Genomic DNA, 24566 nt, shown 5'->3' with positions numbered 1-24566 from the left:
AATGGCTGCAATGGCCAGGGCTGGGTTAGACCAAAGCCAGGAGCCAGGAGCTTCTTCTGGGTCTCCTACTTGGGTACAAGGGCCCAAGGACTTGGACCATCTTTCACTGCTTTCCCAGGTGAGTTAGCAGGGAGCCAGGACTCTACCTGGTGCCCACATGGGATGCCAGTGTCGCAGTGGCAGCTTTATCCTATATGCCACAGTGCCGGCCTCCAAGGTCAGAAATGAAATTCAAAGAAGAAAAGAGAAAAAAGTCATAAAAAATCTCTCCTTCTCAAGTTAAAAAAAAAAATGGTTAAAAAGATCCTGGAATGGAGAGAGTCATACAAACAAGATACAAAACTTAAAAACAAACAAAAATTATTATAAGGGCCAGCATTGTGGTAAAGCCACCACTTGCAATGCCAGCACTCCATACGGGCGCTGGTTCATGCCTCAACTGCTCCACTTCCAATCCAGCTCCCTCTTAATGGCCTGAGAAAAGCCGCAGACCCCTGCTATGCACGTGGGAGACTCGGAAGCTTACGGCTCCTGGCTTCAGCCTGGCCCAGCACTGGCTGTTGTGGCCATCTGGGATGTGAACCAGCGGATGGACGATCTCTGTCTCTCCCTCTCTCTCTGTAAGTCTTTCAGTTAAATCTTTGAGGGAAAAAAAGTTATCAACTTTTCATAAGAGTATAAACTTCTGATACAAAAACTACATTTAAAAATCAAAAAACTACTAACTGTTATATGATGAAATCTCCTTAAATTTCCAAGGAATTTCTAACAAGGAGTGAGAAGACCACCACAAAGGAATTATTAAAGGTCAGGACATAGAAGAAGGTGTTCAACCCCATTCAGAATGAAAAGAACACAAATCAAAACCACAAAATACTACTTTTCACTAATCACCTGACAAAAACTGAGTAGGTAACACCTTTATTAATATAAAGGTATAGGGAGATGAAGGCACTCGGATAGCTTCTGTCAAGATTCCAAATGCACAGTCACTAACCAGATGTTCCAGTGCTAGGAATGAGGTTGTTCTATGAATACTGTATTTAAAGATGTTCACCGCAGCGTTATTTGAGAAATCAAAAAAAAAAAAAAAAAAAAAAAAAAAAAACGACAACTGAACTAAATACTGTGAAGCTTTTTTTTCTTAAAGTCTAGCTGTGGAAATGAAAAATACCTAAAATATATTAAATTTAAAAGATAAGAGTGCACTTGCATTTTTTAAAATGAGGAGAAATAACACAGACTCGCAGAGAAAAACTGCAAAGCTACTGACCGCTTCTGCACAGCACAAAGAGGAAGCGGGATTATTTTACCATCTGAATTCTTTCCCGTGCACACGTGGAACCTTGATAGCTTTTTTTTTTTTTTTAATGAGCCCAACAAAAGAGCATCTCAACTAAGGCACAACGAACAATAAAGACACAAACTTCAAGGGAGTTTTTCTTTTTTCAAACATTTACTGAACACAAACACCATATTTTTCCTTTTGTACAGCAAGATTGTTAGTTTCAAATTAGCTGAGCTATTAGGGCTGTCCATTGCCACTAAATTAAAAAAAAGTGATTCGACATGTCAAACTCAAATGGGGGGGGGGGGAAGACCATGCAATATACAAATCACTAACAGACCTCTGGTGCAGTCAGCAAGTTCACTATTTTATTAAAGTCACATAAATGATTTGACAAAAGTACACAATCGAATGACATCATTGGTTTGTTCTAATGCACAGTGAATTACTAGAATACAACAAGGCGACTCCCCCACACCGAGGACTACAGGGAGGGTGCGTATTCAAGGACAGATCTCTCCAATAGTTTAGGCCAGGCAGACTTTACCCCCAACGATGTGCCTCTGCGAAGATTGGTTAGGAAAGTGGAGGGTTTTTTTTTTTCCCTCTCCCAATTATTAAGCAACAAGAAAAAAGGCCATGCACAATTTTACAACACCTGATAAAAAACAGATACAGAATCTGGTTCACGTCACCAACTCGGCAAGCTTGTGTCTTCACCCTGTCATTTTTCTGGTTAGGCCGCTCATGCCATGACTCACTCCTAAATGAAAGGCTGTTAGTACTTCAGCAATGCTCGCCCCTGCACACAAAGCAAGACACACGCCCCGTCGCCACCAAGTCACTGCCCCTTCCCTACACAGTAACACAAAAGGACACACCACAAACCTAGGACTAGAGACCACATTTATTTTACAGTTTTAAAAACTAATACATCACCACTATCAATGAAGGATTTATGTCAGACCCTGCATTCAGGGGAGGGGATCTGTACGAGCCAGCCCGTGAGAAGATCTGGGCAAGGCTGCGAGAGCCCTGCCATGGGACAGACACGGCGAGGCGCCTTCTCCTTTCAAGAGAAGCTATCCAGGACACGGCTGTGCATCTTTAGAGAAGCAATGGACACACAGCTTACAATCTCCTGGACTAAAAACTTCTCAGAGAGAAAGGCAGACTTTTGCTTTCTTTAACCCCTTTCAAAGTTAGAGTAGAATCAGTGAGGAAAGCAGAAGCCTGGCTAGTCTGAAGTGGAACAGTTAAGGTTTTTACAGAAAACCGACCATGAAAACAAGCCCACTGCACTTTCTTTCACCTACTCACTGGTTCAACTGCCAGCCGCTTCTAAACCAGCCAATAGTACTTAATCCAAGGTACGGCAACTCAAATTGCGCACCCCACCCCACCCCACCCCAAAAATGCTTCTCATTGAGTTACCCAGAGTGGTCTTATTCAGAAAGTAGCTGCCTCAACTGTGGTAGGAACCCTAATAGGGTGTTGCTCCCTGGAAATGTTGATTTTCAAAAACACTCGTCAAACAGTCAGCATGAGGGAGCTGCTGCCTTCAAATCTGACTTCACAACAAACAATGCTGTTACACCTCGCTACAGGCTCACTGTTAGCCACCATTAACTATTAGTACATAAAACGAACCCTTCTCAGGAAAAAGGCCTACAGATAATCCACTTTTTAGCTAGTCTATTAAAGGTTCCCACAGCAAAGGTGGGTGGGCTGTGGCCCCACTAGAGCAGTCCAGGGTAGACCAAATAAACTCAGGTTGTCAGCATCGGTTCTTAGTGAAAATGTCCCCCTTCTGCATCAGTGAAAGGGGTGAATTTGTTGCACACTCCTTGAATTAGTTATTTTAACTCCAGAGTTCAATTTCACCAATTCTACTGCAAGTATGAAGCCCACTTAAGTCAGGGCTGGCCAATATAAAGCGTCCACCCAGGTCTCTAGCTCATCCAGATCTATAGGACGTAGAAGAAATCACGTATCAAGCAGAACAGAGAGGTTCTGAACGAATCTGTAATGCTCTCCAGGAAGAGTTACAGTTCAAAGCAGATTTCTACCAATAATAGAAGTCAAATGACAACAGTGGCTGCACAGTAGAGTCAGCCTAGAGTTCGTAGTGAGCTGAGGTGTAAAACTATAACCTTTCTTATCTATTTTCCTTTTAAAACAGCAAACAAACAAAAAAAATACTAAGTTTGGGAGGGGTTTGGCGAAACATACTTTTAAATAATTCTACCACAAATTTTTAAAAAACAGGCATGTAGATCACTTGTTTCAAGAATGCTTTTATACAGGTGTTTTACAACACACATCGGTTTTACAAGACAGAATTAGATCCCCAGCGAGAGAGCGCACAATGTACTACTATACTACAGTTTAAAAAAAAAATCTAGTTACCATTAGCACAGTTCATATGTCATTACCCTCTTCGATTCTTTCTCCATCTTTGTCAGCTTCCAATCAGCACGGTTTTACCTTCTCCAGCACAGTCTTCCCTCCTCCACAACACTGAGGGACATTAAATTTTGATGTCTGAATATGTACATAGTCGGTATCTTTATTTTGTAACTAATGTCTTAAATAGTGCTGGTCCTGGGAAGCCGAAGGGATGAAATGTGTTTTTAAAACATGCAACATTATCTGATATTTCAAGTGTTTAAAAATCATACACACCAATAATGGAGCCAACTGAATACCAAGTATCATAGCCATTCCCCAGACTGTCCAACAAGCAGGCCTTGCACTGTGAAGGTCCGAGCCATGGAAAAGGCATGATTCACTCGCCTTAAGGAAAAACGCATTTTCTCCTTCAGGCCACAGGATCTCCCTGACTCACACTAGCAGGATCAAGGTTGGGTAATTCTCAAATTAGGGCTCAAATGCCTTCCTTTAAGCCATCCTAAAAAAGCCTCTTTAAAAAATCTCATGTTAGGAAATCACGTATCTATCAACAGGGCAGAATTGACCATCAAAGCATTCCTAACTGAAGCAAGAAGACAGTCAAAGTGTTAATAGAGCTGTAGAAGTATCATGCTTCCCGGAGGGAAAAAGTGTTTAAACCTCCCTTTCCATCTCCTCCCACCCTTCAAAGTATCTCTTTTCGTGGGGCATCTCTGTTTTATTTAAGGCCCTAGGTGCTGATTTTGGCTTGGTCATTGTTTGACACTGCTCTAACTGCAACCTTTGTCTTGTATTTTACAAAGCAACATCTGCACATAAAATGTTGATTGAAACCTTACGGGTTTGTCTAAGTGCGAATCTGATATAGCCACGTCGTTATAATGCTTTTTGTTAAGGAAAAAAGAAAGCTGCAGATCTTCACTTACAGTACCATGCACTATGAGTAGCGAAGGCATTCATTTGGCACTAGAGAGAAAATTACAGATACGGCTGATTTTACTTTATCGTTTTTAGTATCAATAGAAAGAGATGTGTATCCTTTACTTGAATTTCTGTGATGCTTAAAAGATAACCACAGAATACTTTATCTGACAGTTAAAATGTTGCCATTAAAACCAAACCAAACAAAAATGCATAAAGACTCCTGTAGAGCTGTCAGAATAAGCAACATTTTGTGGCCGAAAAATTTGTAGTTCTGACAAAAAATACCTTTCAAGTGGAATTGAGAATTATTTTCATCCTCAAAAACGTTCTATTTCCTGGACCACATCAATAATTTTTCTACTTCTTGTCACAGACTAAGAAAGGAAAAATTCAAAAATATCCTGGTTCTTTTTCATCTGTCACAAACACCTTATTAGGGAGGCACAAATAATGCCCTCTGGAAAAGTAGCTTTCCATTTTGTGGAAGAAACAACACGAGAGGGAAGGGAGAAGGGGACAAAAATAGAATGTGTAACTATATTGTGACAACTTGTTTCATAAGAAAACACAGAATTCATAATTTTTACACATCCATAAAATGAATCAAATGCAGACTGCTGCAATTTAGATAAATTTCATTAAAACAGGCTTTGAAGAATTTGCGCCTAAAGGCAAAGAGTTCATCAGTATTCTTTGAAAAACTGGTTTTAAGATTACTACCACTTTGTCTATAGTATCCACAATTATGCAACAATTTCAAAGGATTTAACTTGAGACATTTGCCAAGTGTTGTTAGTGAAGTAGCACATTCAGATTCATCTGCAGCTGTTTTTTAAATCCTCCTGATGTTAATGTGTGTTGCAGCACTCCACAGAAGAAATGAAGAGTGACAGCTATCCGCAGCAGCTTGGCATGGGCAGAACACCTGAATATCCCACCACTTTCCATGTTCCTTTGTAGTTCCTCTTCTTCATGAAATCCTCCAAATTGCGGCGTGGAAAACACGCTGACATGGGCTTAACAGAAACACTGCTGTAGGCAGCTGTTTAAACATCATCAACTTGAAATCATAAATGTCCCCTACTATATAAACAAAATATTTCATATTCATTCCTTTAAAGAGGAAAAAAAAAGGAGAAATTGTTAGGTGATCAACGTTCCAAATACCTCAAACTCTAATTACACCTAAACAATGTGGCTTTGTCTAAAGTGTGTTTGAAATCGATTCCCATAACAGGCAGGAACAAACACAGAACTAAGGGAGGCTGGGTTGGGAGGAAGGGTAGTGGAAAGAAAAGCAGAATTTATGAACACATAATTCTATTGTCTGTGATTAAAGTCCTTTACTTTTTAGCACCACATTAAACGATTTTACATATCCAGTCACTTAATGAAATCCAACAAACTCTTCAAGAGTTCTGGGGATCTGGTCTTGGTAGTTAATGTCATTAGCCCGAACTGCTCGGGCAGCCAGGCACTTGAGACTCATCTTCATTTGAGTTTTAAGTAGTATTTCTGAGACCCCAGTTGTGCTTTTGTCGAGCGGAGTCTTATTCTGTTTGTTCGTCATGTCAGTGTGAGCGCCAGCTTCAACCAGGCTGATGATGATAGAGTGCAAGGTCAAGAAGTCACTGATGGGCCTGTTGTACTGAACAATGATATGCAGCGCACTGTTGCCCTCGTTGTCCACAGCGTTCACCTCGGCACCACAGTCCAGCAGGAGCTTGGTGACCAGTGCGTTGGGAAAGCTGCAGACGTCATTGGTGTGGAAATCGTCGACTGGCGTGTTGGAGTTGACCGCGAGATGCAGCAAGGTGAAACCTTCCCGAGTTCTGGGGTCGAGGTGGATCAGGTTGTATATCTGCTTGTTAATTTTGCACTGATCTTCTTCGCTGCACTGTGTTTTGGTGGAGATGCACACTAAATACAGAAAGGTATAGAGATTACATTCGTAATTGTCCATGGCGTTGTGTACATCAGCATCTGTAACATTTTTCACTCTGTTCATACTCTGTTCTATTTCCAAAACACTGCATCTCAAAACACATTCTATGTCCGGGGCCTTCACAGTTTCATTCAGATGGATCATCTGTGAGAAAACTTGAGCGAATCGAAGAAGATCCTTGTGAGTATTCCTGTTACCCTTCTGCCTGAGGTGCAGGGCGTGCAGCCACAACTTGATACACTGTTCAAATTCCATGTTGTCCGCGTAGACAGCCCCCCTGTAAATGATGGGGTGGGAAACATCGATGTTGTCAGCCCCTAAAATCCGCTCCCGAACTATAAGGCCTTCCATGTGAAGAGCATCTCGGTCTTGCCGAATGGCTTCCAGTTCCTGAGGATTTCTACATTCAGTTCTATTCCCGTACGCATGGATTGGTGGCAGAACCTCTTTTTCAAGGATGTTATCACCATCTTGAAACCTCTCCAACATGGCTAAGTACAAATAGTGGTATGTCTTCATGATATCATAGTTCTCACGGTCATTTGCAAAGGAGGCACCCAGGAGTTCCAAAGCTTCAATGCGACTTCTTCGGTCACAATCAGCATGAGAGAGTAACAGTTCAACAACATCAGCCTTACAGCTCTCGGCAGCCACCTTCAGGGGCGTCATCCCGTGGCCGTTCACAACGATTGCGGCGCGCCATTTTATCAGCTCTTTCACGATATCTATGTGCCCGGCTTCAGCCGCAAAGTGCAGTGCTGTGGCTCCACAGTGTGCTTTAGCATTGGGATCAGCACGTTGTTCTAAAAGGTATCTGACCACATCAGTGTGTCCCTTGTATGCTGCAATCATTAGGCAGGTGTTGTCATACTTGTTGGCAATGCTGATGTTGGCATTATTTTCAACTAAGTATTTCACAATATCCAGTCTGCCGTCAAAGCATGCTGCCCGTAGTGGGGTCGAATTAGTGACGGTGGTATGGTTCACGTTGGCTCCGTGGCTGACTAGAAGCTTAACAACTTCAAAGTGTCCAGCTCCCGCGGCACACCAAAGAGCAGTGGCGCCATCGATGACATACCTGCCCATGAAAAGAGCAAACCATTACATGATGGCAGCCACATGCCTTAATATGAGTTTAAAGGATGCATCACCTGCATCAACCAAAACCTTACCCTCCAGAACATTCATAAAAGATCGGATTTTGTGAAAATAAAAACAGGTAATTCTAGTAAAGTACTCTGTATGGTACTTGTACCTAGTATGAGGGTAAATCAGGGTTAGGTTAAGGGTTACAGTTATATTGGGATTAGAGTAAGATTAGGGCTAGCATTAGGGTTAAGGGTAAGGCTAGTCTTAGGCTAGATTTATGGACAGGACTTGGGATAGGGTTAGAGCTAGGGCTAGGGCTAGGGCTAGGGCTAAAGCGAGGGCTACAATTAGGGTTAGGGCTGGGTTGAAGTTTAGCCTAGGGCCTGGGCTAGGGCTAGGTTTAGGGTTAGGGTTAATTTTAGGTTTAGGGTTAGGGCTAGGCCAAGGCTATGGTTATGGTTAGGGTTACAGTTAATGGGTTACAGCTAAGGTGAGAGTAAGAATGAGAGTTAGCATTACAATTACAGCTAGCTATTAGTTATCATTGCTATAGCATATAAACCTTAAAAAAAAAAAAAAAAAAAAAAAGTAGAGAATCACCAGAAAGCACAGAAGAAATGCAAGGGGTTTACAACATGTTTACCACCAAGCTGATCCACTGGCTGGGGGAGGCAGTGAACGGGAGGGAGCACACACAGTCCTTCACGTTCATCTTGTGAAAACGCTCTACTTTCCATCGGTGCCTTTCCCTGTACATCTAAGTTGTTAAGATATACCTGTACCGATGTGTATATACTGAATGTCTGTGTGCTCTTCAACCAAATCCTTCTGGAAGAAACTACTAACAGCAGGAAACAAGCAGCACTTCTGAAAACCAAGCAGGGACCTTCCCCACCGTGATGTGGACTTTACGGCTTCACAGTCACCACTTACCGAACACCTGCACGTGCTAAGTTCACTACTTAGACTCTCACATAAATCACTTTCATTTTTCCACTTTCAATTTCCCCCAATCTCAACGGATTTTTATCCTACCACTGACCAAAAGACCTGAAAAGTAGATTTTTGTTAGAGATATTTAGATCTGTTGTGCTAGAAACTAGCGAGTATACTTGGAAGCGTTAAGGAACAAGGTTGATCAAAGCAATATTCACCACAGTGATCGGGTATATACCAAGAGTCAACAGGTCAAATTGTACCTCCCATGAAGTGAAAGAGTTGGAACATGTCCTCTCCAACATTCAGATTCGGACAATGTGATAGTACTGAGAGAAGAGGCCTCTCAGAGGTGATGAGGGCCAGAAAGCTCCGGCTTTTGTGAATGGCAGTAAGACTCCAGGAACAGAGCAGTGCCACAGCCCTTCTGCTTCCTGCCAGAACAGAGCACTCCTCCCCTCCAGACACAGGCCTCATAAGACAACCAAACTTACAAGCACCTTGACCTTGGATTGTCTAGTCTCCAGTACTGTGATAAATAAACTTCTTGACTTTATCAATTACTCAGCCTCAAACATTTTGTTATAGCAGCACAAAACAGACTAAGATAAAATCAAAGTTTAATCCCAGTTAGCAACATCTCAAAAATACCTTCTACCACCTCTGTTGAAAATAAAATTCTCAGTATATAATAATTCAAGTGATTAATTCCTCAATTTAAAATAATGCCACAAAATGTTTATAAGCAAAAGCTGTCTCAGTGCCAGTGGTTACTTATGCGTGAAGGCGGTAGTATCAATAGGCTTAAAGGTACTGGATGCTGTATCTTCATCTGGGGTGTGTTCACATGGATGTGTATTTAGGGGGAAAATATTTCCACCAAACTACACACTTCATATCTGTGCATATTACTGTACTTAAGATACACATCAACAACAACAAAAAATGAGAAGGGCCCACCGCTGTATAGTGGGTTAAGCTGCTGACTGCGACACTGGCATCCCATATAGGGGCTGGTTCAAGTCCCAGCTGCTCCACTTGTGATCCAGCTCCCTTCTAAAGCACCTGGGAAAAACCAAGTACTTAGGTCCCTACACTCATTCAACCTAGCCCAGCCCTGGCCATTGCAGACATGTGGGGAATGAAGCAGCACACAAAAGATCTCTCCCTCTCTGGTCACTGCAGACATGTGGGGAATAATAGAAGTGCGCTCACACTCTCTCTCTCTTGCTCTCTCTCTTTCTCTCTCTCTCTCTCTCTCTCTGCTTTTAAAAGAAATACATTTTTAAAAAATCAGAAAACTGGGGCCTGTGCTATGGCATGGTGGGTAAAGCTGCCACTTGCGGCACCAGCATCTCATTTGAGCACTGGTTCGAATCCTGGCAGCTCCACCTCTGATGCAGCTCTCCGCTAATGAGCCTGAGAAAGAAGTGGAAGATGGCCCAAGTACTTGGGCCTGTACTTGGGAGACCAAGATGAAGCTCCTGGCTTTGGATCAGCCCAGCTCAAGCCACTTCAGCCATTCAGAGAATGAATCAGCGGATGGAAGATTCTTTCTCCCCACGCCCCCCCACGCCCACTTCTCTGTAACTCTGCCTTTCAAAAAAAAAAAAATCTTTTTTTTTTAAATCAGAAAATTTCTGAAGTTTCTTTTTAAATTTTTTTTTTAAAACATCATTTAGGGACTGGTACTGCAACGCAGTGGGTAAAACTACTGCCTACAGTGCCAGCATCCTATATGGGCGCTGGTTCAAGTCCCGGCTGCTCCATTTCTGATCCAGCTCTCTGCTATGGCCTGAGAAAGCAGCAGAAGATGGCCCAAGTCCTTGGGCTCCTGTACCTACGTGGGAGACCTGGAGGAAGCTCATGGCTCCTGGCCCAGCTCCAGCTGTTGCGACCATTTGGGAAGTGAACCAACCAGTGGATGGAAGACCTCTCTCTCTCTGCCTTTCAAATAAATAAATAAATAAATCTTTTTTAAAAAGCCATTTAATTATAAATCATCTTTTAAACTTAATGAATCAAGGAAACAACATTACATCAGTGATGTGTTTCACTGGTTGCCAACTGTACCTTCTAACTCAGCTTTACCAAAATTCACTATTGCATTAAACACTTTTTCTTTTTTCAATTATCATTAGAGAGATACACAGACAAGACAAACAGAGCTCCCATCCTTTGGTTCATTCCCATATGCCTACAGTCAGGCGATGGGCCAGGGCCATCAATACAGCTCCCCCGTGTGGTTAGCAGGAATCCTATCACTTGGGCTATCACAGTTGACTCCCAGGCTCTGCATCAGCAAGAAGCTGGAGTCAAGAGCCAGAGCAGGTCTGATGTGGATGAAGACATCTTTAAAAAATATATATATATTTATTTATTTGAGAGGCACAGTTACACACAAAGAGAAGGGAACACAGAGAGAATCTTCCATCCTCTGGTTCACTTCTCAAATGGCTGCAATAACCGAGGCCTGGCCAGGCCAAAGCCAGGAGCCAGGAGCTTCCTCCAGGTCTCCCACGCAGGTGCATGGGCCCAAGGATTTGGGCCATCTTCTGCTGCTTTCCCAGGCACATTAGCAGGGAGCTAGAATGAAAGTAGAGCAGCAGGGACTCAAACCAGCAACCCCATGGGATGCCAGCACAGCAGGCGGTGGCTTTAACCTGCCTAGCCGCAGCGCAGGCCCCAGGATGTAGCCATCTTAACTGGCATCTTAACCACTAGGCCAAGCACTCACTCCTTATTATATTTTAATTTCCATGACTGTATATAAAGTTTAATACTTTTTTGCACTGTCAAAGAAATACTATTTGCAACACCATCAGAAAGTATCAATGTATCTAGTAGTCAATGAGAAACATGCTAGACGTCTACATTGGAAATGGCAAAACTCTTGAGATAAATAAAAGAAAACCCAAATAAGTGGAGAAATACTCCATATTCACAATTCAGAAGACTCCATAGTGTTAAGGTGTCAATTACTCCCTAAAATGATAAAGATGCAATATAATCAAAATCAATATCCCAGTGAACTGTGTAGTATAATTTTGCATGTGCACACATATAAAGGAATGGATAGGCCAGTTCCAAAAAGCACATGGAAATGCAAACAACCAAGATAATCTTGAAGAAAAACAAAAGTTAGAGGGCAAATTACAACAATTAAGATAAGTGTGTTGGGGCCGGCACTGTGACGTAGCAGGTAAAGCCACCACTTGCATTGCTGGCATTCCATGTAGGTGCTGGTTCAAGTCCCGGATGCTCCACTTCCAATCCAGCTCTCGGTTATGGTCTGAGAAAGCAGAAGAAGACGCCCCAAGACCTTGGGCCCCTGCACCCATGTGGGAGACCCAGAAAAAGCTCCTGGCTTCGGACTGGCGAAGCTCCGGCCATTGCGGCCAATTTGGGAGCGACCCAGTGGATGGAAGACCTCTCTCTCTCTCTCTGCCTCTTCTCTCTCTGAGTAACTCTTTCAAAAAAAATAAATAAATCCTTAAAAAAAAAAAAAAAAAAAAGAGATTAGTGTGAGTGTGTTGCTGATACAAAGAACAGTATTATCAACTGAAGCCAAAAAAAAGTCCAGAGTCACTTCATTGATGACACAGACTCCAGTGAAATTCAGGTGAAAGCATGTAAGCATGTGCGGTCTTTCACAGTAGCTGGAGCAACAAGATAATTTGTATCAAAAAGAATTACCTTTGACTCCTACTTCACACTATGTACAAAACATTAAAGTAACAGTATAAACCTGTAAGGTGCAAAGCAGAATAAATGCTTCTACACACACATACACACACACTCGCACACACTATCTTAATAACCTCAGTGTTGATCAAGATTTCTCAAAGATGCAAAAAGAAAGTAATAACCATAAAACAAAAAAGATTAGACTTCATTAAAACTAAGAACCGCTATTCATTATGATGTTATATCGTAAGCAAGTCATCCACTGAGAAGACATTTGCAAGAGAAACATTTGACAGAACAAGATAATTACTCACCAAAATAAATACAAATTGAAACTAGTAATGACCAACAGACATCCATCAGAATAGCTAACTTAATAAGAACAGGGCAACTGAAACTCTTCACAGCTGGTGGAAACCACTGGAAGGAATGAAATTCAGTCCAACCATTTTGGGAAAGCTGCTTGGCAAATCTATTAAACACACATCTGCCACACAATCCAGCAATTCTACTCCTTGATATATACCAGGAGAAAAGAATGCAATGTCCACCAGAAGACATACATAACAATGTTCACAGTAGCTGTGTTCAAACAAACACTGGGAACAACTGAAATACGCACAAAGAGGAAAATGGATACATAAATCACAGTAGATTCATACAAAGGAATACTACACAGCACTGAAAAAATAGGAGACACTACCGATGCACACAGCTACAAGGATGAATCTATGTCACAGACTTTATGTCAAACAAGAAAAGTCGGGAGGCCGGCACTAGTAGCAGGTTGTCACCGCCTGCACTGCCGGCATCTCATATGGGCACTGGTTCGAGTCCTGGTTGCTCCACTTTCAATCCAGCCCTCTGCTATGTATGACCTCAGAAAGCAATAGAAGTCCTTGGGCCCCTGCACCTGTATGGGAGATCTGGAGGAAGCTCCTGGCTCCGGATTCGCTCAGCTCCAGCCATTAGGGCTGCTGTGTTGAGAGTGACCCAGCGGATGGAAGACCTCTCTGTCTCTGCTTCTGCCTCTTTGCAACTCTGCCTTTCAAATGAATAAATAAATCTTAAAAAAAAAAAAAAAAAAAAGAAAGAAAGAAAGAAAGAAAAAAAGAGTTGAACACAATAGAGTATACTGCATGATTCCTCTTATAGGAAATTCAAGTACCAGTAGAACTAATCTATGGAGAGAGAAGTCAGAACAATCATTTTTCAGGGGTAGGGGTGGTGGGAAGGGAAGACTGACTGAAAAGGGACAAAGGGAAATTTTTACAGAGTAATAGTTTCACATATCATCTGACCTAGACAGTGAGTACCTAGATGCAAACATTAAAAGTTCACTATACTATGCACTTAAGATTCTCACACTTTACTAGATTTGCTATACCTTTAGTAAAAATATACAATGATACATTTTTAAAAAGAAATACAAAGTACTTTAAAGAAAATGTAAATGAGCACAAATAGCTATCAAGTATTTTTAATGTGCTACGCACTCTCTTAACAGCTTAATGTGATATCTCATTTAATCCTCACATTAAAGTAATCTCCTGTCAATAAACCTTTAAGGTAGACACTATTTACAAAGCCCATCTTATAGAAATATAACTGAAGTGTTTACAAACATACTTTGAATACCATAAAATGCATCAAATGGAAGGAACACTGTTCAAATTTTGTTTCAATGTAAACAGTATTTTGTCAGGTTGACTAATCTATCAAAACACTAAGTACACAGTTACATTTACATGTTAATTATAAAGCTTCTTTGTACTTTTTTTAAAGATTTATTTATTTATTTAAAAGGCAGAGTTACAGAGAGGCAGAAGCAGAGAGAGACAGAGAGGTCTTCCATCTGCTGGTTCACCTCCCAAAATGCCTCAATAGCTGGAGCTGGGCCAATCTGAAGCCAGGAGCCAGGAGTTTCCTCCAGGTCTCCCACACAGGTGCAAGGATCCAAGGACTTGGACCATCTTCTACTGCTTTCCCAGGCCATAGCAGAGAGTTGGATTGGAAGTGGAGCAGCTGGGACTTGAACCAGCCCATTTGGGATGCCGGCACCACAGGTGGCGGCTTTACCCACTATGCCACAGTGCCAGTCCCTGTACTGGTTTTTAAAATATAAAATTATTAAATGCCAGAAATATGAATCTAAGCTATCTGAAACTGAAGAAACATGACATTAAAATCGGTACTCAGGAGTTGGCAGATGCAGAGCAGCAGGTTAAGCCTCTGCTTAGGAAACCCCCACCCCATATTCAGGTGCTATCTAGTTCCTGCTACTCCCACTTCCAACCCAACTTCCTGCTAATGTGCCTGGAAGACAGCAGATGATGACTCAAGTACTTGGGTCCCGGCCACACACATGGGAGTCCACGATGCAGTTCCTGGCTCCTGACTTCGGCCTGACTCAGCCCTGGCTGTTGTGGGCATTTGGGGAGTGAACCAGCAGATGGGGGCTCTCTGGCTCTCTGTGTGTCTGTCTCTCGTTTAGCCATGATGCCTTTCAAATAAATAAATAAATATTTTTAAAAATTCATTGCAAACGCTTTATAAAATGACTATGCTATGGTTTTAGTGTGATTTGAACCCAAACTCAGGCAGCGTGTTAGTCTCCTGAATCTCATGGCAATGACACTAATTACGGTGTTTAAGAGGTGGGAGTTTAGCGAAGTAATTAGGCTGGATTTTGCCATGAGGGTGAGGCCCTCATCATTGAATCTCAGTGGCTTCAAAAGGGGAGAAAGAGGTCACACATACAGACACACACTGTCTCCCCCTTGTCACATGGTGCCCTGTCAGCAAGAACTCCATCACCACAGACCAAAGCCATGGCCCACCCATCATCTCAAACTACGACCCTTCAGAACCATGAGCCAAAGTAAAGCTCTGTTCTTTACAAAGTGCCTGCCGCTGGCAGTTTAAGTAATGACACATTAGCCTTGGTGAATTCAGAACATCTACATCTAAACCAAAATATCAAATGACTCAAGAGAATTAGAATCTTCACATCTAACACATTCCTCTATCTATAAAATCTAGCTAAAATATAAGACTATACTACCTCAGAACAAAATACCAAACGCACTTAACAGAATAAAAAATGTAAGTAATGCAATAGTCACTAAAGTTCTTAAGGGAGAAAACTATAAAACAATGCTCTTTCCAGATTCAGTCCAAAACTGCAATGCAAATTCTCTATTACATATTTCAACTTAAAATCAAGAAACTATAATCAGATATTCACACTTTCAAACAAAAGCTATGTAACAGATGATGGAAATGGTTCACAGTGAGAGAACATCACTAATCACAAGGCCAACTCGTCTATTTCCTGTTTCAATTTGAAACAGAAATGCATGATTCAAGCATTTTGAATGGAAATAAAAATTCACTAAATGTACATGATCAGCATTGTTATTTTACCAAAGACTAAAATCATTCAATGGGTCTAACGAGTTCCTTAAAATATATATTGCCATTGCCTTTTTAAACGAAGCCAAATGATGTGCTGCCTGTCACGCCTTTCAGCTACCTGGGCATCTGCCACAACTACTGGCACCAGCATGGACTTAAAGAGCTCCGTCCTCCTCCACATCCACGCTAGTCAGTGTGTTGCGGACAGGTGGTCCCTGCAAACTCCGGCACAGGGCAGCAGGGTCCTCAGAACTCAAGCTAACATAAGCCACCAGGAACACATGATCCCTTCCCTCTGTTCTACTCCATTCCTATAACATTCTTTTCTTTCTTTCTTTTTTTTTTTTTTTTTATTTGACAGATAGAGTTAGACAGTGAGAGAGAGAGAGAGACAGAGAGAAAGGTCTTCCTTCCATTGGTTCACCCCCTAAACGGCCGCTAGGGCTGGAGCTACACTGATCCGAAGGCAGGAGCCAGGTGCTTCTCCTGGTCTCCCATGGGGTGCAGGGCCCAAGCACTTGGGCCATCCTCCACTGTCCTCCCGGGCCACAGCAGAGAGCTGGACTGGAAGAGGAGCAGCTAGGACTAGAACCTGGTGCCCACATGGGATGCCGGCGCCACAGGTGGAGGATTAGCCAAGTGAGCCCCTGCACTGGCCCCCACATTCTTTTCTTTAACATTTCTATTCTTTTTGTTTGTTTGTTTAACATATTAAAGGCACAGTAACAGGGAGAGAGATCTTCTATCTGCTGGTTCACTCCTCAAATGCCCACAACAGCCAGGGCTGGGCCAGGCCAAACCAGGAAGTCCATCCAGGTCTCCCATGTGGGTGGCAAGGACACAAGTATTTGAGTCATCATCTGTTGCCTCCCAGGGTACACACTACCAGGAGACTGGATTGGAAGCAGAGGCAGAACTCTATCCTAGGCACTCTGAAATGGGACACGGGAGTCCCAAAAGGCAGCTTAAGCCCCTGCACCACAATGCCCCCACCCCATCATGTCTGTAACATTCTTTAACAGCTTCTCAGTTTGACCACTCACCTATGTCAATCTTGGTATTCACGTGTTAAGCCACGGTAAAATAACCTGAGATGTTACTCCTAGAAATGTGAATGAGGACTCAAATAGCCACATACAGCTTAATCTAGGTGGGTGGTCCCTTTCTCCCTCAGGCTGTAGTATGAATCTATTTTAGTCTCCTAATGTAGTATAGAAGTTTTTAGGCAGAATACAGATTTTTAAAAGTTTTTAACAGTTAATTATTTTAAAGATTTTATTTATTTGAGAGTTACAGAGAGAGGGAGAGACAGAGAGGTCTTTCATCTGCTGGTTCAATCCCCAAGTAGCCACAACAGCCAGAGCTGGGCCAATCCAAAGCCAGGAGCCAGGAACTTCTTCCGGGTCTCCCACGCCAGTGCAGGGACCCAAGCACCCGGGCCGTCTTCCACTGCTTTCCCAGGCCATAGCAGAGAGCTGGATCAGAAGAAAGGCAGCCGGGACTCAAACCGGTGCCCATATGGGATACTGGCACTGAAGATGGAGGATTAACCTACTGCGCCACGGTGCTGACAACAGTTTTATTTAATGTCTCTCTCCTTCTCTCTTTTATGTGTATACACACATACACACACACACACACACAACCTTACATCAAATTACAGATACTGTTTCATAGGATGTAGCTAAGACGACACTCTAAAGATACTTATAAAGTAAATAACAGAAATTTTAAAGGCATTAAAAGTTAGTAGCAAGACGGATGGCAAATAACTCAGTCAAAAATTGGAACGATGGTATACAAGCGACTGAAAGTGAAAAACTCGAATCTACTTCAGCATCAACAGGAACCTGCTAGCCCCACCTCACCTGGGGTCTCCAGAGCCAAGGAAAAGCACTTTTCACAAGGCAGCCCCTAGGGAGCGAGCACGCTTCCTAAGGCCAACAGCACCCACCGACCGCTTGCTCAATGGCTGAAAGGCGTGCTGGGACAAGCGACACGTCTGTGAGTCCCATTCTTTCTCCTGGTTTTTGGACGTGCCAGAATGATGGCGCTACACTACAGCAAAACCTCAGTAAGAAGTGTGAGAGGGCAGAAGGTGGCCATGAAACTCAATTCTTCTCTCTTACTAAGTAATTGGTAAGCGCCTCAAAAGAACCCTTCCATTTGCTCCGTATCCTTGAGGATGCAGGGACATGGCATGAAACAAATGAACACTGAGCTACTTCAATTGTAAGCTAAGAAACTCCTAATTCTAGCACTCCATAGGCTAAGCAGATACACAGATTCAGGAAGGCTCGGGCAACACTGCAAACGATGGAACACCTGAGTCTGATTCTTGGTATTTCACTCAAGGGCCATCCAATGCTCTCTGCTCTCCCACAGTCTTTCCAGCTAGAATCCTGCTGCTACAGCCCTGGGACACTGGCCACCTCAAGCGCACCATGGTGCTGTCCCCTCTTCTTCATGTCCCACTCATCTTTAAAACCCAGCTCGAATATCACCTCTTCTGTGACACCCTCCCTGGTTCCCCCACGCAAAGCCAAGCACTCTCCTCCCTGTTCTCCCTCTCCCTCACAGTCCAAAAGATTCTGCAAGCCCAACTGAACTGGCATCCATAATTGCTCATTTATACATCCACTTCTCTCTCTCCTCTCTGTCACTGTCTCCGTCTCCCTTCTCTTTCTCTCTACCTCCTTCTCCCACCGTGGGAACACCGTGTCACTCATCTAGACACCAGTATCTACCACAGAGGCTGGCACACAGTGGGTACTCCACGTGTTTGTTGCCTAAAGCCCTTCCTTTCCCTGCAGAGCGTGGGGCAAGGTAAACCACTTCCTAGTCTCCATGTTACAGGTCCAGTTCACTGTCCGTTCCTTTAACTGCCACTCAAACTGTCTTTCCCTTTGATGGCCAAGGAAGGCAGCGACAAGCGAAGCCCACCTGAATTTCTAGAGAACTATGCTCCTTCCAGACTATTCCTCACCCAACTAGGCCTCGGCAAACTCGGAGCAGCTGCTACTGCAGAGACGCCTATCTCAGCGAATGCACAAGCCTGCACAGCTGGACCCCGGGTTCAGGGGTCATTTCTTCTTCCCTCCTGCAGGTGTAAACTCAGGCTGTGGGAATGCGGAGCCTTCCGGAGACATAGATGCCAGCGAGAGAAAACAACCGTGAATCAGGTTGCCATCTTTGGTCAACATGGGAAGACAAAACAAAAACCAAAATATCACCACCTCCTTAATGTCTCTGAAGATAAGCCAGCACCCACGGGCTATCCTCACACTAACGCGTAAAGCCCTAAAATATTCTCCTCCCATCTAAAACACTGAGCCTGAAAACGCCTCCACACGACCCTAGTCACCTTAGAGAAGTACCACGTTTTCAACCTGACCATATAGAGTTTGTATTTTTATGCCTAGCCCCAGCCACTTCAGAAGAATAAAAGGATAAAATAGCTCACCTCCTGGTGCAAGTCAACAAAAAACACAATGAATGAAGCAAACATCTCTAGGAGCTGTAATCTGCGAAACACTGGATCACTCAGCCTGACAAGCCTGTGCCCCTCCTCACGCCCCAAAATACGCACAATTAAACCCAAAGGGCACATTCCCCAACCGCGAGGGCAGGAAAGTCTGAACACCGCCCCCTCCCCCCACCCAACAGCAAGGGACCCAGCCCCTCCACAACCTGCAGGGTAAACACCGCCAACTTAACAATGGCATCACCGCCTACGGCAGGCCCAGGGCCATTTGTGGAGCCGGCCTAGCTACCCCAGCAATGTGGACGGGCCAGAATCGCGTTTTCAGATGTCTGGCTGCGTGACGAGCTCTCAAGAGGCTGCAGCTGCTGCGGGTCCTGGGGGCTGACTTTGACATCAAGGGGCCGCGGCTCGCCGAGGACTGCTTTATGCGACCGCTCGCTTGTAGGGGTCGGGTTATGGGGTTCCTGGGGGGCGATGGAGGGAGGAGGAAACTGGGCAGCCCAAGAACCCGCGTCGGAGGTCTTCGATGTTAATTGCCGACCTCATGAATTTCTGATCGCGGTTACAAGGCCAGTCCCGAGAAAACGCAAAACACTGCTCGTCCAGTCCACCTAGCCGAGAAGACAACTGGGATTCTACCTAACGAGGGGCCCTGCAGGACGGGGGGGAGGCCCCGGGAGCCGGCGGGAGGCTGGAGCCGGGGTGTACCTACCCGTCGAAGCGGACGGTGCCGGTCTGTTGGGTCTGCACCCGGTAATGTTCCAACAGCAAGCGCACCACCTTGGCGTGCCCGTTGCGGGCTGCGATGATGAGGGGCGTGGAGCGCTGCCCTCCCTGCTGGCTCACATAGCCAAGCAGATAGCGGATGTCGCTTTCAGACCGGTTGAGGAGCAGGGCGGCCAGAGTCAGCACCTTGCCCTCGCTGGCCGCCTTGTACACATAGCCAGCCAGGCCCTCCATGGCCGCCGCCAACTCCAACACCCGTTTGGTCGCCACCGCGGCTGCTGCCTTGCGCCCCCGGAGGCCGCGTCCGCCGAGCACTTCAAACCTGGGCCCTCACAGCCCATTCAACAGGGCGCCGCCGCCGCCGCCGCCGCGCCCAGGCAGCAGCGCGGCCCGGGGAGGGCGGAGACGCAGAGGCGGCCGAGTGCCGCAGCGGGCACGTCCGCCACCCAGCCGGGCCGGGGAGGAGGGCGGTCAGGGCCGCCCCCGAGGCCCCAGGCGCCGGCCCTGGGCCGAGGGGATCTCCATGGCGGCCGCCGCCCCGGGCCTCAGGCCGGACCCCTCCTTCCTCCGGGCTGCGACAGGCGCGCGCCCGAGCTACGGGTCGCCGGCGGGGTCCCGCGCGCCCCGGATGGCGGACGACGGGCGCGCCTCGCCCGCCTCGCCCGCCTCGCCCGCCTCGCCCGCCTTGCCCGGGCCACCCGGCCGAAGGCCTGGGCCCGCCTCTGCCTCCGCTCTCCGCGTTCTCCGGCCGCGGGCAGGCCGCCGACGCTCGCCCGCCGCAGCTCAGGAGTGCGGGGCGGCGCTGCGGCTGGCGTCGGCGAGCCCCGCGTGGGTGGCCCCGCAGCGACGCGGAACGCGCCCACAGGAGCGGCGCCGGAACTCGGGGCGGGGAGGAAGGCGAGCCTCCTCCGACGGCGCCGGCTGGGGCGGGCGGAGCCGGACGGGCGGTTAGCTGGGTGTCTCCGCCAAAGCCGGCCGGCCGGCAAACGCGGCCGCGGTGAAGAAAGGTTCTGCTGCGCGGAGCCGGGTCGGGCCTGGATGTCCTCAGTACCCTTGACGCCCAGGGCCTTCTGCCCGCCCCTCCGCGGCCCTGGGGGTCCAAGGCGGGGTAGGGGGTGGGGGCCGGGGCGAGGACGTCGAACTGGTGGGTTAGGGAGCCCGCCGTGTTTTGCCACCGACGCTGCGGGACGGCCCTCTACCCCCTGGTCGGGGGGCTCGGGAGGGAGATGCGCGCCCCCAGAGGGTCTATATTAGAAGAAGGGCGGCGTCGCCGAGCCCGCGAAAAATGGAAGGGCCCGCGGGCTGCTGCCCCGGGTTCTAAGGAGGGGCCGGAAGTCGCTGGGGAGGGGGATTCGGGGTGTGGGGCGCGTTGAGGGGAGCTGATGCCGCTGGGGAGGGGGCGAGGCGTGCGCGGCGGAGGAAGGCAGGGTCCCTGGGCTGATGGCGCTCCGTCCCTGAGCCTCAAGAACGTCCGTGTTCTCACATACGGCCCAAGATTGTTGTTGGCATCTGAAAAGCTCGTTTATCCGACGAATGCCTGGGCGCCACTGTGTGCCAGGCTCCGCTCAGCACTCGGGATTCCGCGATGGAACAGGCCCCTCTCCCCCGGGGACTTGTGTTGGGGGGAAGCAGACAATAAACAAATGATGGCCGAGACGCGGTCCTGTAGCCATTTGCTGTCAAACGAATGGAAGGGGAGTGATGGGAGACTAGTCTGCACGGTCGGGCGGGACCTCCACGTCAGAGGGCATCGCTGCTACAAACGCCCCGAGAGAGGAAGGGGTGGTGAGCCAGGACCAGGAAGGCCCCTGAGGCTGCAGCAGGAGCTGCCCTTGAGGGAATGGGAGATGAAGACGGCTGGATGCCCATCCAGCCCGGGAACCCATGACAAAGGGCTTCAGGTCTACCCAGTGATGGGGGCATTTGAAGAGTTTTAGAAATGACAAGATCCTGATGATATCTTTTTAAAAAAAAATCACTCTGGCTTCTGTGTGGACAAGGACCCCAGGAAACAAGAGTAGAAGCGGAGAGGTCAGTTAGGAGAGGCCTGGGATTAGGACGGTAGGAGTGGAGCCGAGGACGCTCTGGGAGCAGCCTCGGAAAGTCCAAGTTCCACGGGGAAGGTCCTTCTCTCCCTCCTCCCCTTCCCACCTTCCCCCAAGGGGATCATACCTGCCCGAGAGAAGAACAAATACATTTTCTTTTGGCTCCAAAAACTGGGGCTGCACTCCACAGGTTCACAGGGATTATTCTATTGGAGCCCTACTGTTCCAGTCCCAGGAGTTGAAGCCTGCACCTCCAGTGCTGAGCTCCTGGGGGCAGGGGACACTTGTTAAATCTACAGCACAACTTTCCTTATTTGCAGCCGCCTACACTGACACTGGATTTTCCCCCCCCATGTTAAGGATTAAAGATGAGAATCTCCCGATGGTGTCTCTGAGGGAGCTGGTGGGAAAGAGGGGGAAGCTGGCTGATTGCATTCTAGGGCTTGAAGACTGTAAGACAGTCCAGTTTTGGGCAGGTTCACCCAGGATTCTTGGGCTCTGGGGTCACAGCAGTGACACATTCAGATGTGAGACACAGTTTATCTTCTGACTTCCTTCTCTGCCTCTACCGAGCAACCAGGCTCTCTCCTGTCTGATTCATTCTCTCTCTCTCCCTCCTTCCCTCCCTCCCACACCTCTCCTCTCACCCCCACTCCAGCTTGGATCACCAGGGCGTAAGCTGACACTCATGGAAGACAGCCTGCCTCCCTAGGTGAGACCCTCTCCTCCCAGCCTTTGGCCCACCCACATCTCTCCATCACTCTTTTCCCGTTCAAAACACAGGTGCCTTGTTCCAGTTTTGTTCCCTAAACAAGACCTGATTCACACAGACATTCATTGCTCAGTAAGACTCCCTTCTTCCTCCCACCTCAGCTGGGTGCTAGAACTGGGTGGATACTAAAAGGGGTGACTGGACCAAGGCTCACACCTGAGAGAGGCGCAGAGCCTCCGCCACCAGGCAGGAATACACCTCTGCCCCAGCAGCCCCGGGTCGGGAGTTTGGGGCTGCTGTCTTCATGTATATTTGTCACAGTGGCTTTGGACAGGGTTCTGGGACGCCTTGGTTGCTAAATAGCTCTTTGAATAGAAACTAGGTGGCTGCTTCTGTTTACCTAGGTTTGGAGGGTGATGTTTTTGTGGTCATCCTGTGCAAATTGGGAGAGAGCGTGTGTAAGCAGGACCATTACCCTCCCCCTGCACAGAATTCCACTGAGCAAATGAACAAAAATAAAGTACAACTCCAAGGACCTGGTTCCCGGCGGAGACTGATTTGCTAATGACGACGCTCTGTAGCCTTCTACCTGGACAAAAACTGGAGCCACATTTCCCGGGACGTTGCTTCCCAGGGGCTGAGGTGGTTGAGAGTTGGTGGATCGGATCCTTTTCCCAAGGCAGGCTGGCCCAGCCTTAGAGCTCTGAGCCAATGCAGTGTCTCAGATTTTGCATGGAGTACATGGAAAATGTGGCTTTTCAAGAGCCAGGGCAGACACTTGTTTTGGTCCTATAACTCTCCCACGCACAATAGAGGAAGAGGGCAACTCTCGGTGTTGAATACATCTGGGTTGGACTCTCCCGCCTACAGGCTGGCTGTGGCCTTGGCCAAGTTTCTTCATCTGCGTATCTTCCCCAGCAGGACTGTGTGATGCTGACGTGACGCTCTGTCGCCAAGCCTGGTCCTGGGGAAGGGTGCCTGTCACTACAGATGCCTGTCTCCCTGTCTCCCAGCCCAGCGGTCACCCTTGGATTGTGCCCTGCACCTGCTTGAGAAAGGTCTTCCCACCCCATCTGCAGGATGTGCCTGCTTCTGAGAATGCAGAGGAAACCCACAGTCAGGGGCCGGGCGGGGGAGGCTGAGGAATAAGAGTAGAAATTCCAGACAACGCTTCCCTTCGCTGGAAGTCTCCAGAAATCAGGATGCCTAACAAGACCCCCCGCCCCGATGAAGAGTCCCCCTGAGCCCCGTTCACAGGCTGAGCACCCACTGGCCTCTGCCTCCCTGCCCACCTTTTTACTTTTCCCTGAAAAGCATACCTAGGAGCTAGCACTGTGGCACAGCAGGCCAAGCTGCCACTCCCATAGGAGTCCCTGCTGCTCCACCTCCAATCCAGCTCCCTGCTCCTGTGCCTGAGAAAGCAGCAGAGGGTGGCACCCGCCCCTGCACCTACTTTGGGACATCAGGAAGAAGCCTCTGGCTCTTGGTTTCGACCCAGCCCAGCCCCAGCTGTTGCAGCTGTTTGGGGAGTGAACCAGCGGGTGGAAAATGTGTGTGTGTGTGTGTGTGTCTGTATCTCCCTCTCTCTCTAACTCTGCCTTTCAAATAAATAAATAAATCTTAAAAAAAAAAAAAAAAAAAGCAGATCTAATGATTAGCAAAACAAAGCCAAGGGGAGTGAAGGGGGAACTGACCTATGTTATGTTGCTAACCGGTCACCCCTGCCCAGTTTAGATTCATCAGGAAAGTAGATGAAGTGGCCGTGTGTGTCTGCTCTGTTCTAGCTCCTCCCACTCTTCCTGGGACAGTGGTCCCAGCCAGGATAGCAACAGCTAGCACTTACAGAGAGCTTGTGTGTGCCAGGCAGCACAGTAAGCACTGTACATGGATTAGCGTGTTGA

General features: G+C 46.8%; 2 protein-coding genes across 2 annotated transcripts in view; one reads left to right on the top strand and one right to left on the bottom strand.

The window, feature by feature from the left end:
* CALML4 (calmodulin like 4) overlaps positions 1–24566 on the top strand; it is a 389480-nt gene that overhangs the window by 300611 nt on the left and 64303 nt on the right. The gene's annotated exons all lie outside the window — the stretch shown is intronic.
* FEM1B (fem-1 homolog B) lies at positions 1635–20827 on the bottom strand. Its single transcript, XM_051822326.2, has 2 exons — positions 19895–20827; positions 1635–7647 (listed from the first exon to the last, which is right to left on the bottom strand). The coding sequence occupies exons 1-2, from the start codon at positions 20140–20142 to the stop codon at positions 6012–6014; spliced, it is 1884 nt and encodes a 627-aa protein (XP_051678286.1). The 5' UTR covers positions 20143–20827; the 3' UTR covers positions 1635–6011.

This window comes from Oryctolagus cuniculus, chromosome 12, assembly GCF_964237555.1.
Source record: "Oryctolagus cuniculus chromosome 12, mOryCun1.1, whole genome shotgun sequence".
Taxonomy (NCBI): Eukaryota; Metazoa; Chordata; class Mammalia; order Lagomorpha; family Leporidae; genus Oryctolagus; species Oryctolagus cuniculus.
This window is presented reverse-complemented; position numbering and strand designations above follow the sequence as displayed.

Excerpts from the sequence above, each read along its gene's own strand:
- FEM1B (XM_051822326.2), bottom strand. The coding sequence starts at position 20,142 with ATGGAGGGCCTGGCTGGCTATGTGTACAAGGCGGCCAGCGAGGGCAAG. Across the intron at positions 7,648-19,894 it reads GGCACCGTCCGCTTCGACGG|GTATGTCATCGATGGCGCCA; the intron begins GTAGGTACACCC and ends TTTCATGGGCAG.